Raw genomic sequence first — 12,347 nt, 5'->3', positions numbered from 1 at the left:
TCAGAGTTCAAACACCTTTCATAACAGCGAACCATCACAGAAAAATGACTGCTATGTGTCACGGTGTCCCTGTTTGTGTTTGCTTTCGGTAACTCGCCTTTGTTCAATGAAATTCGCGCAGAACGCCATGGCGCATACTTTAGACTTATGTTAAGAGAGCAAGCAAGATGACATTTGAATACTGGTTTAACGAGCATGCATCATGACGGTTCAGCAGTATTAACACTTACAGGAAAGCGAATAGAGAGCTGTGAAATTTCTCTCTGTGTTCACAAGAGCACGTGCTAGTCCTATTTAACTGTGGCATGCATTGTTGTTCATATTTTACCCATCATGAACCCATAGAGTTTTGTGCTTGAGACTTATTTTTGACTGACCAAATCTCAACATCACATTGTTTAGACTATGGCAGACAGAGCGTTTCAGTTTGTGTGTTTATAGCAGACTCCAGAATGCCACCACGCTATCAGAGCGGGGCATCACTGTTGCACTGTCTCCTCTTATACAAGCAGCATAAAAGTTTCACAGACACAATAAATGCACTGAAGTGGGAGTCCATGTCTGTCATCAGTCTGAAATAGGTTACCAAGGAGTTCACTGTATGCAATAAAGTCCATAGGCATGCAAAGGTCAGCTAAAAACAAGATTTAAATGAATAAACCTATTTTACATTCAAGAGAAGATAACGATCCAGAAGTTTGGAAAATATAAATCAATACTACAAAGTTGAAATATGCTTGGGTAACAATGGTTTTTTCTCTTTTTTTAAACCAATTTGCCATACTTTCTTTCCATGTATTCCATACCTCTACTTCTTGCAAGGCCTGCACGTGGACGCCGCAGCCCTTCCCGTGCTCCACCACTGCCTGGTCGAAGGCATCCATCAGGAGGATTCTCCTCAGGCCTGGCGTCTCCTTCCGCTCCACGTTTTCCAAAAGCACCTGAGCTTTCTCTGCTTTGTCGCAGATGACTGTGGAGATATCCGCTGGAATCACACACGCACACAAGAGCACACGCACCCTTGTGTGAGCATCGGCAAAATAAGGATAACGACAACAAAATCTCTGTCAGTTTTCTCGATCCTTGGGACTCTGAGAAAGAGTTTAAGATATTCAAAGTTTCATGTAATCAAAGGTCGTGTTCTTCAATTTGGAGCAGCATTGAAAATGCCCGACGTGTTTTCTTACCAGTGTTAATGATGAACCGTATCGCGTCGGGGCCTAGTGTGTCATAAAGGGGAACCACCACCATGGAGTAGGTGTAGCAAGCGAGCTCTGAGATGATCCACTACAATCACACACAAGACAGAGTTCAGGGGTTAAGGGGAGGTCACAATCTGTGAATGATATATTAGTGTGAAAAGAGAATATCTCTGCGTGAAAATGTCTGCGAATGATTGAAACTACAGAGCTGGTACCTCGGGTCTGTTCTGAGCGAACACTCCTATGAACTGGTTGGGGTTGGGCTGGCAGCCCTGGTGCAGGAGGCCCGAACCCAGATGCTCTGCCCGGGCTGTAACCTGTGGAGCGGAAGAAATGGGACATTTTCAGCTCATAACTGCCACTAAAAGTACCCGAACAGCCCATACTATTTCATTTCAAATGTGGTTTTAGATATATTTTAGGAAAATTTAGTGACACCCTAGTATATTAGTTAAACATTGGTCATAATGTCCTTGTATTCCTTCACCAAATTTACACTATAAAATATGATCAAGTCAAATTTGCACAATTGTAACACTGGGTGACGTGAACTACCTTATTTGAAACACTCAATAACCCCCCCCCCCCCCCTTTTTTTTTCCCCCCTTTAACTCCCATGATTGAGAAAGACATTGGAAAATAAAAGCTAAAAAAAGAACTGAAGCCGTAGGGTGACGGTGGCATCAGCATGATCAAAATTTCCGTACTTCAGTGGAAGTCTTGCACAATATTTCCCAACTTGGAATATTACACATGGTTAATTAACAAAGGACGTGTTCTCTCTGTAAATGGCACCTTCAACAGGTCTAGATTTGTCTGGGAATAACAGAGAAACAAAACTAAAGCTTCCAATGACTGTGGTGAAACTCACACATTTTTATAGCACTTGTCTAATAAATCTCATGTTTCCTGTCAAGCGTGTATCCTGCCTTCGGCTACAGTCAAACTTAAGTATCTTCATTTATTTCCACAAACACTGACATAGTATAACTACAAAGGTTAAATTTAAAAAAACGCCAAAAAGGCTTAAAATGTGTCCTTCCCATCAGCACAGCAATTTATAATAATCTGCAAAATCTGGCAACACGGAAGTTGGATAAAGAAATGTGTGGCCAATGGTTTACGTCTTTGTAGTGAAGATGTCCTCATTTTGTGATATTTAGCTGCTTTTTATGTAAGTATAATCATTTCTTTTCTCATGCAGCTTTGCCTGAGCTCTCCCAGTCCACGTAACTGCTCTCACAGAAAAACCAGAACCACCTTCATAAGTACAGCTTATCTGAATGTCTGGGTAAGTGCAGCTCGATGGCTAAAAGATACCGCAGGTATCAGGCCCACCTCACAGTACAGGCCCAGGAAGTCCCTACATTGGCACTGACCTCTTTGTAGGACAGCCATTTGTAAGGCTGGTTTGGGAGCCGGGAGCCGAGACAAGGTCCGTCACCTGTTGAACCCACAAGGAGGCAAAGCGTTCGTTAACTTCAAACACCCAAAAGGAAACTTTAGACACGCTACCGTGGCCAGAACTTTTTGTTCATATGAGGCCCATATATGATTTCTTTAAGACAATCTGCAACAACTCAAATCAGATTGACGATTTGCATATTGCTATCCAGGGAATGATCTTTTGAGAGTTTGCAGTTATGCCTCATTCTTATCTTTGACGAGTCACTTTCAAACCTCATTGAAAAGAAAAAAAGAACCTTGTTAGTCGCTAATAGAACTGAGGACGTGGAATGTGTTCTGTAGCGGAGTGTGATCCCGGGTGGGTACAGCTGGAGTGACATCAGGTGGAAAAATCTGCATTGTGACTCAGTCGCTTCATCTTAAAACTCATTGGTCGTGACTTCGGACAGTGTTACCAGTGGCAACGATGGCCATCGCCTTGGCAACCAGACGACTCGTTCTTCTATCCAGCAGCAGAGAATGTAATTGGAGGTTTCGCGGTCAGACCACCGCATTATCAGACTGCACGTGATCTCTGCCATCTCCTGCACTGTGTATTGAGGAAACCGTACTGACATTCAGGAGGAGTTGTGATTCTAAGTGTGGTCATGGCCCCTCGCTTGGAGGTTTGGATTGTGCTTCTCTGCCTGACAATGACAGTTTCATTAGTCAGACAACACATTTAGGTGATAAACAGCATCACGACGTTACTGTGCTTAAGTTGGATTCTCAGGACAGCCATGTTTGTATAAAGAGACATTTATGGTTTACAATCCTCACGTGACCGCAAAGTCACATTAATAGAGACGTAGATTAACAGCACGTTGATTTTCTAAACAGAAGTCACATATAAACATCTGTTTAAAGGCATTTTCTATTTAGCCATAAAGCTGTATTGTTCTTGGGTAAGTTTACAAAACATACTGGTTCACTTTGACTTCAGTTTACATTTAAGAGCTTATTTTAGTTCAAATATTCCCAAATGTCCACACTGATTTCCCTCTTAATTAATGGCAAGATAGGGTTAGAAATTACATTAAAATGTGAGCCAATGAAACACAAAAGTGGTATTAACTTGATAGTTAACAAGACTACTATTTATTTACATTTACATTTCAGAGCACCATTTTTGCACTACTTTGCACTACTATATATTTCCCAGAGTGGTACTATCAAGGCTATAGAGAAATACAGAAAAAGAAATGGTTATTGGATATATTTGAGTAAAACTGTAAAGTAGGAATAAAGCAGTAAAATTGAGTAGCTTAGGCTCAAATTTTATACAATCTTTTTACTACATCTACTTGTATTATTCTTTATTAATCCAAGGTTGTAACTGCTTGAAGAACCAAACATAGACATGTTGTGTTTTAAGACTCAATGAGGAGAAACTTTAGCCGTTTTTTTTCCCCCCACCTTGCATCCTACCCACCAGATATATGGAGGCCTCGCTGAAAGACCTCGTACATGGTCCTGGCGTCGTCATGGTAATGAGCCAGCAACTTGGACGGGTCTCCCATCATGGACCTGCGACCCCCGTCTTCATGCTGAGTCGGAGAGAAACAGGGAAAAAGTGTTGGAGTGGTTCAGCTCCGGGATAAAAAGTAACTGATGAAGGAGTTGGAGGGTTAGAGGACAGAATGAGGAACTTTTCTCTTTGTCAAATGATAAACCTTTTTCAATTCACAAAATTCTTGGATCCTTCCTGTAATGAAGAGTGTTCTGGTTGATTATCCTGTTCTTTTCATATAACGATATTACAGCTGGCAAGTCATTTAGATTAACGATTCTGGCTGAATAATAGAACATCTGGCGAGTTATAGTCCCGTCAAAACACATACACGCACACACACACACACACACACACACACACACACACACACACACACACACACACACACACACACACACACACACACACACACACACACACACACACACACACACACACACACACACACACACACACACACAATATGGTGTGTTGAAGAAGCACTTTGCACCTGCTGTTTGTATTGTCTCCTCCTCGGAAATCTTCTCAGGTTACCGAAAAGATATACAAAACCTCAAAGCCACAAAAAAAAAAAAACCCTTTTCAAATGAGTTTCACAATTACTGGTGAACTCACATGGCGTCACCTTCACCTGTTGGAAAGAGGCCTGTTGAGTGTGTGTGTGTGTGTGTGTGGGTGTGTGTGTGTGTGTGTGTGGTTAGGTGAATCAGCCCACGGTGGCACGAAGCCAAGCGTCACACACAACTTCTCAAAACAGGTTTGGATTTACACAACAAGACACTATTAATAAGTTGTAAAAACAGTAAATGTGGGAGAAACAAACAGAACACGTGGTTCTGTGACTAAAAGCAGAATCAATTTTTCTGCTCTAAAATCATTGACCACTTTCAGTTTTTATTCCGCCCTCTTGTATTTCCTCAATGACGATGATGCTGTTTGGCCAGTTCCCATCTTTAATGTGCATTTAATGTGTACTGATCAAAAAGATGCATTTGAGGATTAATTGGCAACTGTGAAATTACTCAGAGGTGGATTGAGGATTGGTGAATGTGTCTCATATTGGCTTTTTCACACACTTATTCAAGCTGATGGCTTAACAAAACAAAAGTGCATATTTTTTTAAGCAAATTTAAGCACTCCATAACTACAATGTCTCTGTCTTTGTTGACTCACACTTCCTCACCCGCTATTAAACCTCGAATAGATTTATTCAGAAGATTCTTTTTTTTTTTTTGTAGATGTGGATTTGTTTGGTGCTGTTGTACTTCATGATTGCGACCCGTGTGACATATGATCTGAACACATCTATGCATCTGTGTATGCGCAAGTCTTACCGGCACCTCCTCAGACTGGTGCTGCAGGCTGCAGGGGGGCTTGATGGGACGGGGCCTGGTGGCCAACCAGTAGGCCAGCACGGCGGTCAGAGCGCCGATGCCCACCAGTGTGGAAGTGGGCAGCGAGCGGAACAACTGTCCAAGATCGTTGATCTCTGGTATCCTCAGGCCACTCATCATCTCCTGGGCCTGCATCTTCTCCATCAGGGTGGAACTGAGCTCTGCAAGAAGAGGGACGTTCAGTCACATTATGGTTTCCAGAAAACTTTTCCTAAGTGAAAAATGTAATGTATTTTTGGTTTGGTAGCAAAACTCGTTTTTTTTTCAGAACTGGGTTATCATAAGAGAATATAGTGAGTACAGTATAACAAACATGTTTGTTGCTATATTTTTTACCATTATGTGAAAAGCTGTGAAAATGCAGCTGTGGTAAAGGCGTATGGGTTTTACAGACCAACAAAAAAGAGAATAGAGAATGAAACTGATCTAACCCACGACCTGCAACTGGCACAAGACTGCAGTCGTTAGCATAAAATGAATGATGTGAAAATGTGCCAATCTGTCCACAGCCACTATTAAAAAAAAGTGTTGTTTCTTTCAGTTCCACAGTTAAAACTTTTCAAAATTAAACATATATCACTAAATCTACCTCTGTTGAATGTGTTTCAGACGGCCAACTTGAGTCATTCTACAGTATAGAGTGTCATTTTTCAAAAAGATGACTTATTAGATGCATTTTGCATATGTTGTCATGCCACTGTTTCACATTTTCAAATGAAAGGTTTTAGTCAGGTGCAAAGACATTAAGAGGTGGTGAAAAAAAGCAAATTGCAAAAAAAAAAACCCTGCACAAGCCTAGGGAATACTATGAAAACAACACTGAGTCACAGATCAAGTGAGTGACTCTCTTGAGACTTCATGTGTGGTAAAACGTGTGAGAACACTGATGGCTGTCACTGTTTTCTGACATTTTGGAGGGACTGAAAATAAACTGTTGTCCAGGAAGTGGTATTGAAGGGGAGCCATCAACTTCACATATGTGATTGAGGCTATAGACACCATTTATTTAAACCCGACAGGAAACTACAGGAAGCTACATATTTCTCAGGGTAATTTTTGTCTGTCCTGTAACACACTGATAACACAGTTTTTTATTAGCATCTTTGACCTAACCACTCAACCACTCACGCTTACAAAAAGGTTGATTGATGGGTTTCCTCCCCTGAATTCCTCCTTTTTACTTTGAAAGCAGATGGGGCACATGTATCTATACTACAGGGCTGATATGTGATATGCCTGAATAGTAGATAGCATGTATGGTGCTCATTAAGGCTCTGCTTCCTCGCAAACACACACACACACACACACTGTGAAATGCATAATTCAGCTGAGGGGGAGGCTGGCGGCTGTGCTGACTTGAGGGTTTCCTTCCTTCCCCTGGGACGTGAGTCACAGACAAGACCACCTGATCAAATGCAGAGTGTACAGTCGGGGCACTGCTGCAGCTCACAGCCAATCAGAATCCCTTCCTGTCTGTTTTCAGTCACACTTCTTCTCTGTCTCACGAACATGTGCAGCAACAGACTGATGGCGAAACCGATAACTATAAATATCATAGGCCGTGGGAACCTTAACGCCCTTATTCGCCTGCTCTTTTAGGTTGACAGTTTTTACTATTTTACGAAATGGCGGCTCAAATTTGTGGGCACTTGTGAGCTCGAATGTCACAAGTGTGACTTTAAAGACGTCCTATTAAAAGAGAAGCAGCCTCTTTCTCAGGGTTACCATAGTTCAGAGGTTCCAAAATGTTACAGGTTTCTTGCATTCATTTGCTCATCAAATGTGAGCATGTCTGCATTACATTCTCAGATATAGACAAACACAGTATTTTTCATCTGGTGCAGCTTCATGTAAGGTGTTTGAGCAGATCCCAGCTGAGCGAGTGAAAGCAGGGTCCACCCTGGACGCCTCACCAGTCCAACATAGAGAGACACACAGTCACACAATGACTTCTGTACCACAGTAACACTGTTAAAAAACAACAACTGAGCTCTCTCCTATTGAATATCATTGTCTGGAAGTGGCATAACAAATGTCTTAATAATAATAATAATAATAATAATAATATAAAGTTTGGAAATGTTCTGTGTGGAGTTTCTATATTGTGCGTTTTGTCCATGCATTTTGATTTCCTGTTTAAATTATTTAGTAACTTATACAAACACACACTTTAACTATGTCGAATTATGTACTTAAGTACCTGAAAACAAAATGTACTCAATAGAGTAAATGCTAACTCTATACCACAACTGTATTGAAATGAAAGGTTACTTTGTATAGATTGAAAAAAAAAAAAAGTTCTCATTTGGGTGCTTTTAAATCCCAGTAGAGTGAGCAGCAGATCCTAAAGATGCGTGTTTGTATGTTTAAAAGTATCTTATTCCACAGTACTGCATACAGTATGTGGGGGGAAAAATGTTATTAAACACATCTGAAGAATTCTTCAGTACATTCTGAGTGGTCAGAAAGATTGTCTTCTTTAACAAAGAAATCACAAATACTATAATGTCTTTGAGTGTCTTTTCCCAGAGGGCAGAAGTTGTCACTGCACTGTAACATACTTGACACACAAACATCCCTCTTGTAAAGCACAACTTATAAACAACATCACACTTTCAGGTGGTTATACAAACTATTTGTCATCACTACTATGACTCAGGTCCACTGCGGAAAACCAACAACGGCTCCAAAGTGATTTCCCAGATTCTGCTTTCCTAAAAACCGCTGGAGTTTCAGTTCAGACAGAAACTGTCACCTTTAACCAAAAACCCACAGCTTCCCTGTGATGTGTGTAGAAACAGTACCATGACCTAAACACCAAGACTCCTCCGTGACCTCATTGTTAAACAAAGCAACCAGTCAAGTCAGTCGATAGAAGCACAGCGACGGGACAAAACCCACATTTCGCAGAACATCAGCACCCATGTCACTGAAAAAGGTTGGTACAAGCACAGAAATACTAGTGGAGGATCAAAGTGTGAAGTGGCCCAAAGCTGCAGACAGGAGGGAGTTGGTAACAGTTAAGGATGACCGGTGCGTTGCGCCATTGAAATAACCAGACGACCACCATGATTGAGAATGGGATGCAAGCTCAGCCTTGATCACCCTGGAGCTGACCAGCTTTGATGAGGGTGTCCAGTGTTTAAAAAAGCTGAAACACCCCTGATTCAAAGGTAAAATACTGATGATGTGTCCCAAATAACTGAGATGCCGCTCCCATGCCGCTTCTCAAACAGGAAACCTCATGTGACGACGGAAAAGACTGTTTAACATTATATCCTGTATTTAATGAGCCACGTATTTACTCCTTTTCAGTATAATGTTGCAAGTATGCCTTTTGGAATTGCTGTTAAAAACAAATTCAAAAATGACAAAATGCTCAATGCTGAGTACTCAAAAAAACAGCATGTATTTTCTTCATTTCAATTGGATCACAAGATAAAACTGTTCACAAATCCCCACATGAACAAACCCAGACTTGTTATGTCTGCTTTTCCTGAAATGTACAATCTGCAACGTCAACTCAGTACTTGACTGTAATATTAAACCCATTAGCATCCTGATGTGCCTACAAAAAAAACCACATAATAAATAAGTGAAGGCTTATACTATACATTTATTTTTAGAAAAATGTATTAATCTGTAATCAATTTAATAAATTTTTTGCAAATTAATTTAAAAACCATGTTAAAACTATTTTTTTTAAAATACAGATTTTAGCTTTAAATAATAGTCAACCTATATTTAGTTGGCTTGTATTTGTCCACACAGAGCAGAACAAGTCATTTTTTTCCTTTACTTCATTCCCTATATTTTCCACATTACTCTGTTTCCCTTTCCTCGCTATTGTTGACGTATCCAAACAGGAAGATCAATAGCAAAACATCAGCCAGTAAACAAACAGGGACATCATCATCCTCACGTCAATAGAGAGAATCAACGCGCTCTGTACGCAGACACTATGAATCTAAAATTCAATGTGAGCAAATTCAAGGTCATAAGTACTCTATCACTGATTAAGGGCAGCCCTGGTAGACCGTACTTTACTTGCTTTATCAATCTGTTTGCATGCATATTGGACTAATCTCATCATTTCACTCCACATATTCGATGTTTAGCCAACTGAATCATTAACCTACAAGTTTTGTTTTGTGTCCGATGGGAAATGCGGCCCGGCTGCAGAGGCGACTGAGCTGCCGTGGGTTAGTCGGTGTTTGGAAAGAGAGGCAGCGGCGAGGGGGAACAGCACTCAACCAGCTCTAAATATAGACCGACTCCATAACCCACTGACACCACTGTGCAGAGGGCTGGAATAGCGGAGGCTGCAGACGGAGCACCGCTGCTTATACAAGCACCGGTGTGCGCGGATACAGACACACATGTGCACACTCCACCGCAACCTGCAGACAACTGAAGAGTGGATGGAGCAGGGAATCCTGGGGGCAGGTGCAGTGACGGTGATAGTGTTAGTCATGGGGAGGAAATTAAATATCATCCTTTATCCGCTTAATGAGGAGACTATATACAATAGAATAGATTATTGACTATATACTGTAAAGACCAGGGGTAGGGAACCCTGGTCCTCGAGAGCCATAGTCCTGCACGTTTTCCACGTCTCCCTCCACTGAACGTCCTGATGGTTCATCGCCAGGTTCAGCACAAAGCCAGACAACGAGCTGCTCATTGCAATCAGCTGTGTTGAAACAGGGAGACATGCAAAATGTGCAGGACTATGGCTCTCGAGGACCAGGGTTCCCTACCCCTGCTATAGACTATACTATAAACATTATTTGTCAATAAACAATTTGCTACATTCTGTTGGCTCACACACTTTTTATACAGTGAAGGGATTTGCATTAAACTGCAAAGCTAATATCTTGAACTATTATAAATAGTGGGATTGACTGAGAAGAAAACTAATTTACTGTATCACTCAGTTCATTGCAATTATGCACCTGCAGAAGAAACAGGGTCAAATTACAGCTGATGCACTGGGTTGACGGAAGAAAGCTGTTGGATTGACACAGCTGCACTGATGGTATTTGTTGTTACCCTCTTCTGTGAAGTTGCTTGAAAGTATCCTGTTGATCTATAAATATGCATGGGATGTAAAGTGAGATGTCGCCTCACAATGACTGCTCCGTTTTTATTTCTCAGCTCTGCAAAGTGATGTTCCACGCAACATTTTGTCAGTCTATTATCAAAGAGGGGTGAGATGAGGGAACGTCTGCAAACAATCCACTTTCGGCTCTCTGCACCTGCATGAGCCTGCAAGGTGAAACAAACCCACAGATGCTCAAGTGCAGACCCATCGTGCCGACATCATCACATCTTCCTACCATCAAGCTGTACTGCTTCTCTCCTGAGGTCTTTAGGACAGATGCGGACGTCTCCACAGTCACTTTATTTCTTGCGCTTTTTCCTTCTCTTAGAAAAAGAATTGAAACTGTTTCTTTCTTAAAACACGAACAAAATGGAGCAGAGAATCTGTATATTTAGTATAATCAGAAGTCCAGGGGGCTTAGCACCCGCATGAAGATTTACTAAGATTTCATCTTTCACAGCTCACAGAAAATGTATGCAATCACATGGCAAGTGAGACGTTTTTCTTCAGCACCATCTGCTCATGGTCCGTCACATGCAGGCATGTTTGATGCAGTCAAACGGGCAAGAGGTGCAGAGGGAGCAGGGTGAATTCAAAAAATACCGTTGACGAGCAATGATCATACCAAAAAAAAAAAAAAATTGAACTCACAAGGAGGTACTGCTGGAACGCTTGACTCCAGAGACGAAGACGGTCTGGCAACAAATACAGGTAAGGCCGTGACTTCAAAACACACGGGGCAGGGAAAAGACAAAGAGACACAGGTGTACACTTTCAGGATGGGAAATCAATCAACACAACGTGAAGTACACAATGGAAGAAACACAGGCCAACGATCGACAACGACGGCAGATCGATCACGTGAAACTCTGTAGAAACACACATTACATGATGCTGGGATACAAGTGTGCCATACAGAACATTTGTATCAGCAAGGCAGAGCATGTTTAAATGTAAGGTTGGAGGGAGAACAGGTTTTTTGGGGGTTTTTTTTTTTTTAAATGAAGTATACCATAAAAGAAAGTAATCATTGCCAGATTATTTCTCTTCAGGTAATTTCTCTGTACAATATCTGATCGAGTCTGTGTGGAATTTCAATGTTGTGAGGTTCCAATGAAGACCGCCAAAATTCGAAAGAAACAGATTACTTTTTAAAACAGATTCCTCAACAGTACCAGACACAACACAACAGTAAGACCCGTAAAATGTTAATGGTAATGCTTCCATGAATGATAGCAAACTAGCATTAGTCCCAGAGCCACGCTGTGAGGGCAGGGTTTGTAAAAACACCCATATTACCAAGCTATAGGACATGTTTTTCACTGTATCACTGTATTTTACACCAGAACTAAATTAACATGAGCTTCACGTTATCTTCTTGTAATTGTTTGGCTTTGTGAAAACTTTGACATTATTATCACATATATTCTGCGCAACAACAACAACAACAAAAAACTTTAAAGTTGAAATTTTAAGATTTTTCACCTTGGCCCACTCAAGGAAATGAAATTGCTGTGTATGTGGCAGCTGAGATAAAACAAGTTTGACAAAACTGGTTTAAGCTAAACTAGTGACTCCAAATTGCCCGCAAGTGTTAATGTGTGCGTTTGCGGTTGGCTGTCCCTCTGGGTTCGCCTTGTAATGGACTGGCAACCTGTGAACGATGTGTTCAGCTGAGCTCCTGCAAC

The 12,347-nt window shown here is 41.2% G+C and overlaps 1 protein-coding gene across 3 annotated transcripts in view; it reads right to left on the bottom strand.

The window, feature by feature from the left end:
• The window catches only part of acsl6 (acyl-CoA synthetase long chain family member 6), a gene marked incomplete at its 5' end in the record, with an annotated part of 29,713 nt that overhangs the window by 12,079 nt on the left and 5,287 nt on the right, over window positions 1-12,347 (bottom strand). The window contains 6 exons of one of the 3 annotated variants that reach the window (XM_080508918.1): window positions 807-985; window positions 1,188-1,287; window positions 1,418-1,519; window positions 2,582-2,646; window positions 4,081-4,195; window positions 5,496-5,716. In XM_080508918.1, coding sequence (XP_080365044.1) covers window positions 807-985; window positions 1,188-1,287; window positions 1,418-1,519; window positions 2,582-2,646; window positions 4,081-4,195; window positions 5,496-5,716 — 782 coding nt within the window. The remainder of the gene's footprint in view (window positions 1-806; window positions 986-1,187; window positions 1,288-1,417; window positions 1,520-2,581; window positions 2,647-4,080; window positions 4,196-5,495; window positions 5,717-12,347) is intronic. The other 2 variants (XM_080508919.1, XM_080508920.1) reach the window with 2 other exon arrangements.

This window comes from Blennius ocellaris (assembly GCF_963422515.1).
Source record: "Blennius ocellaris genome assembly, chromosome: 14".
In the NCBI taxonomy this organism is placed as follows: Eukaryota; Metazoa; Chordata; class Actinopteri; order Blenniiformes; family Blenniidae; genus Blennius; species Blennius ocellaris.
The sequence above is the reverse complement of the archived record's forward strand: the minus strand, read 5'-3'. Positions and strand labels throughout refer to the sequence as shown.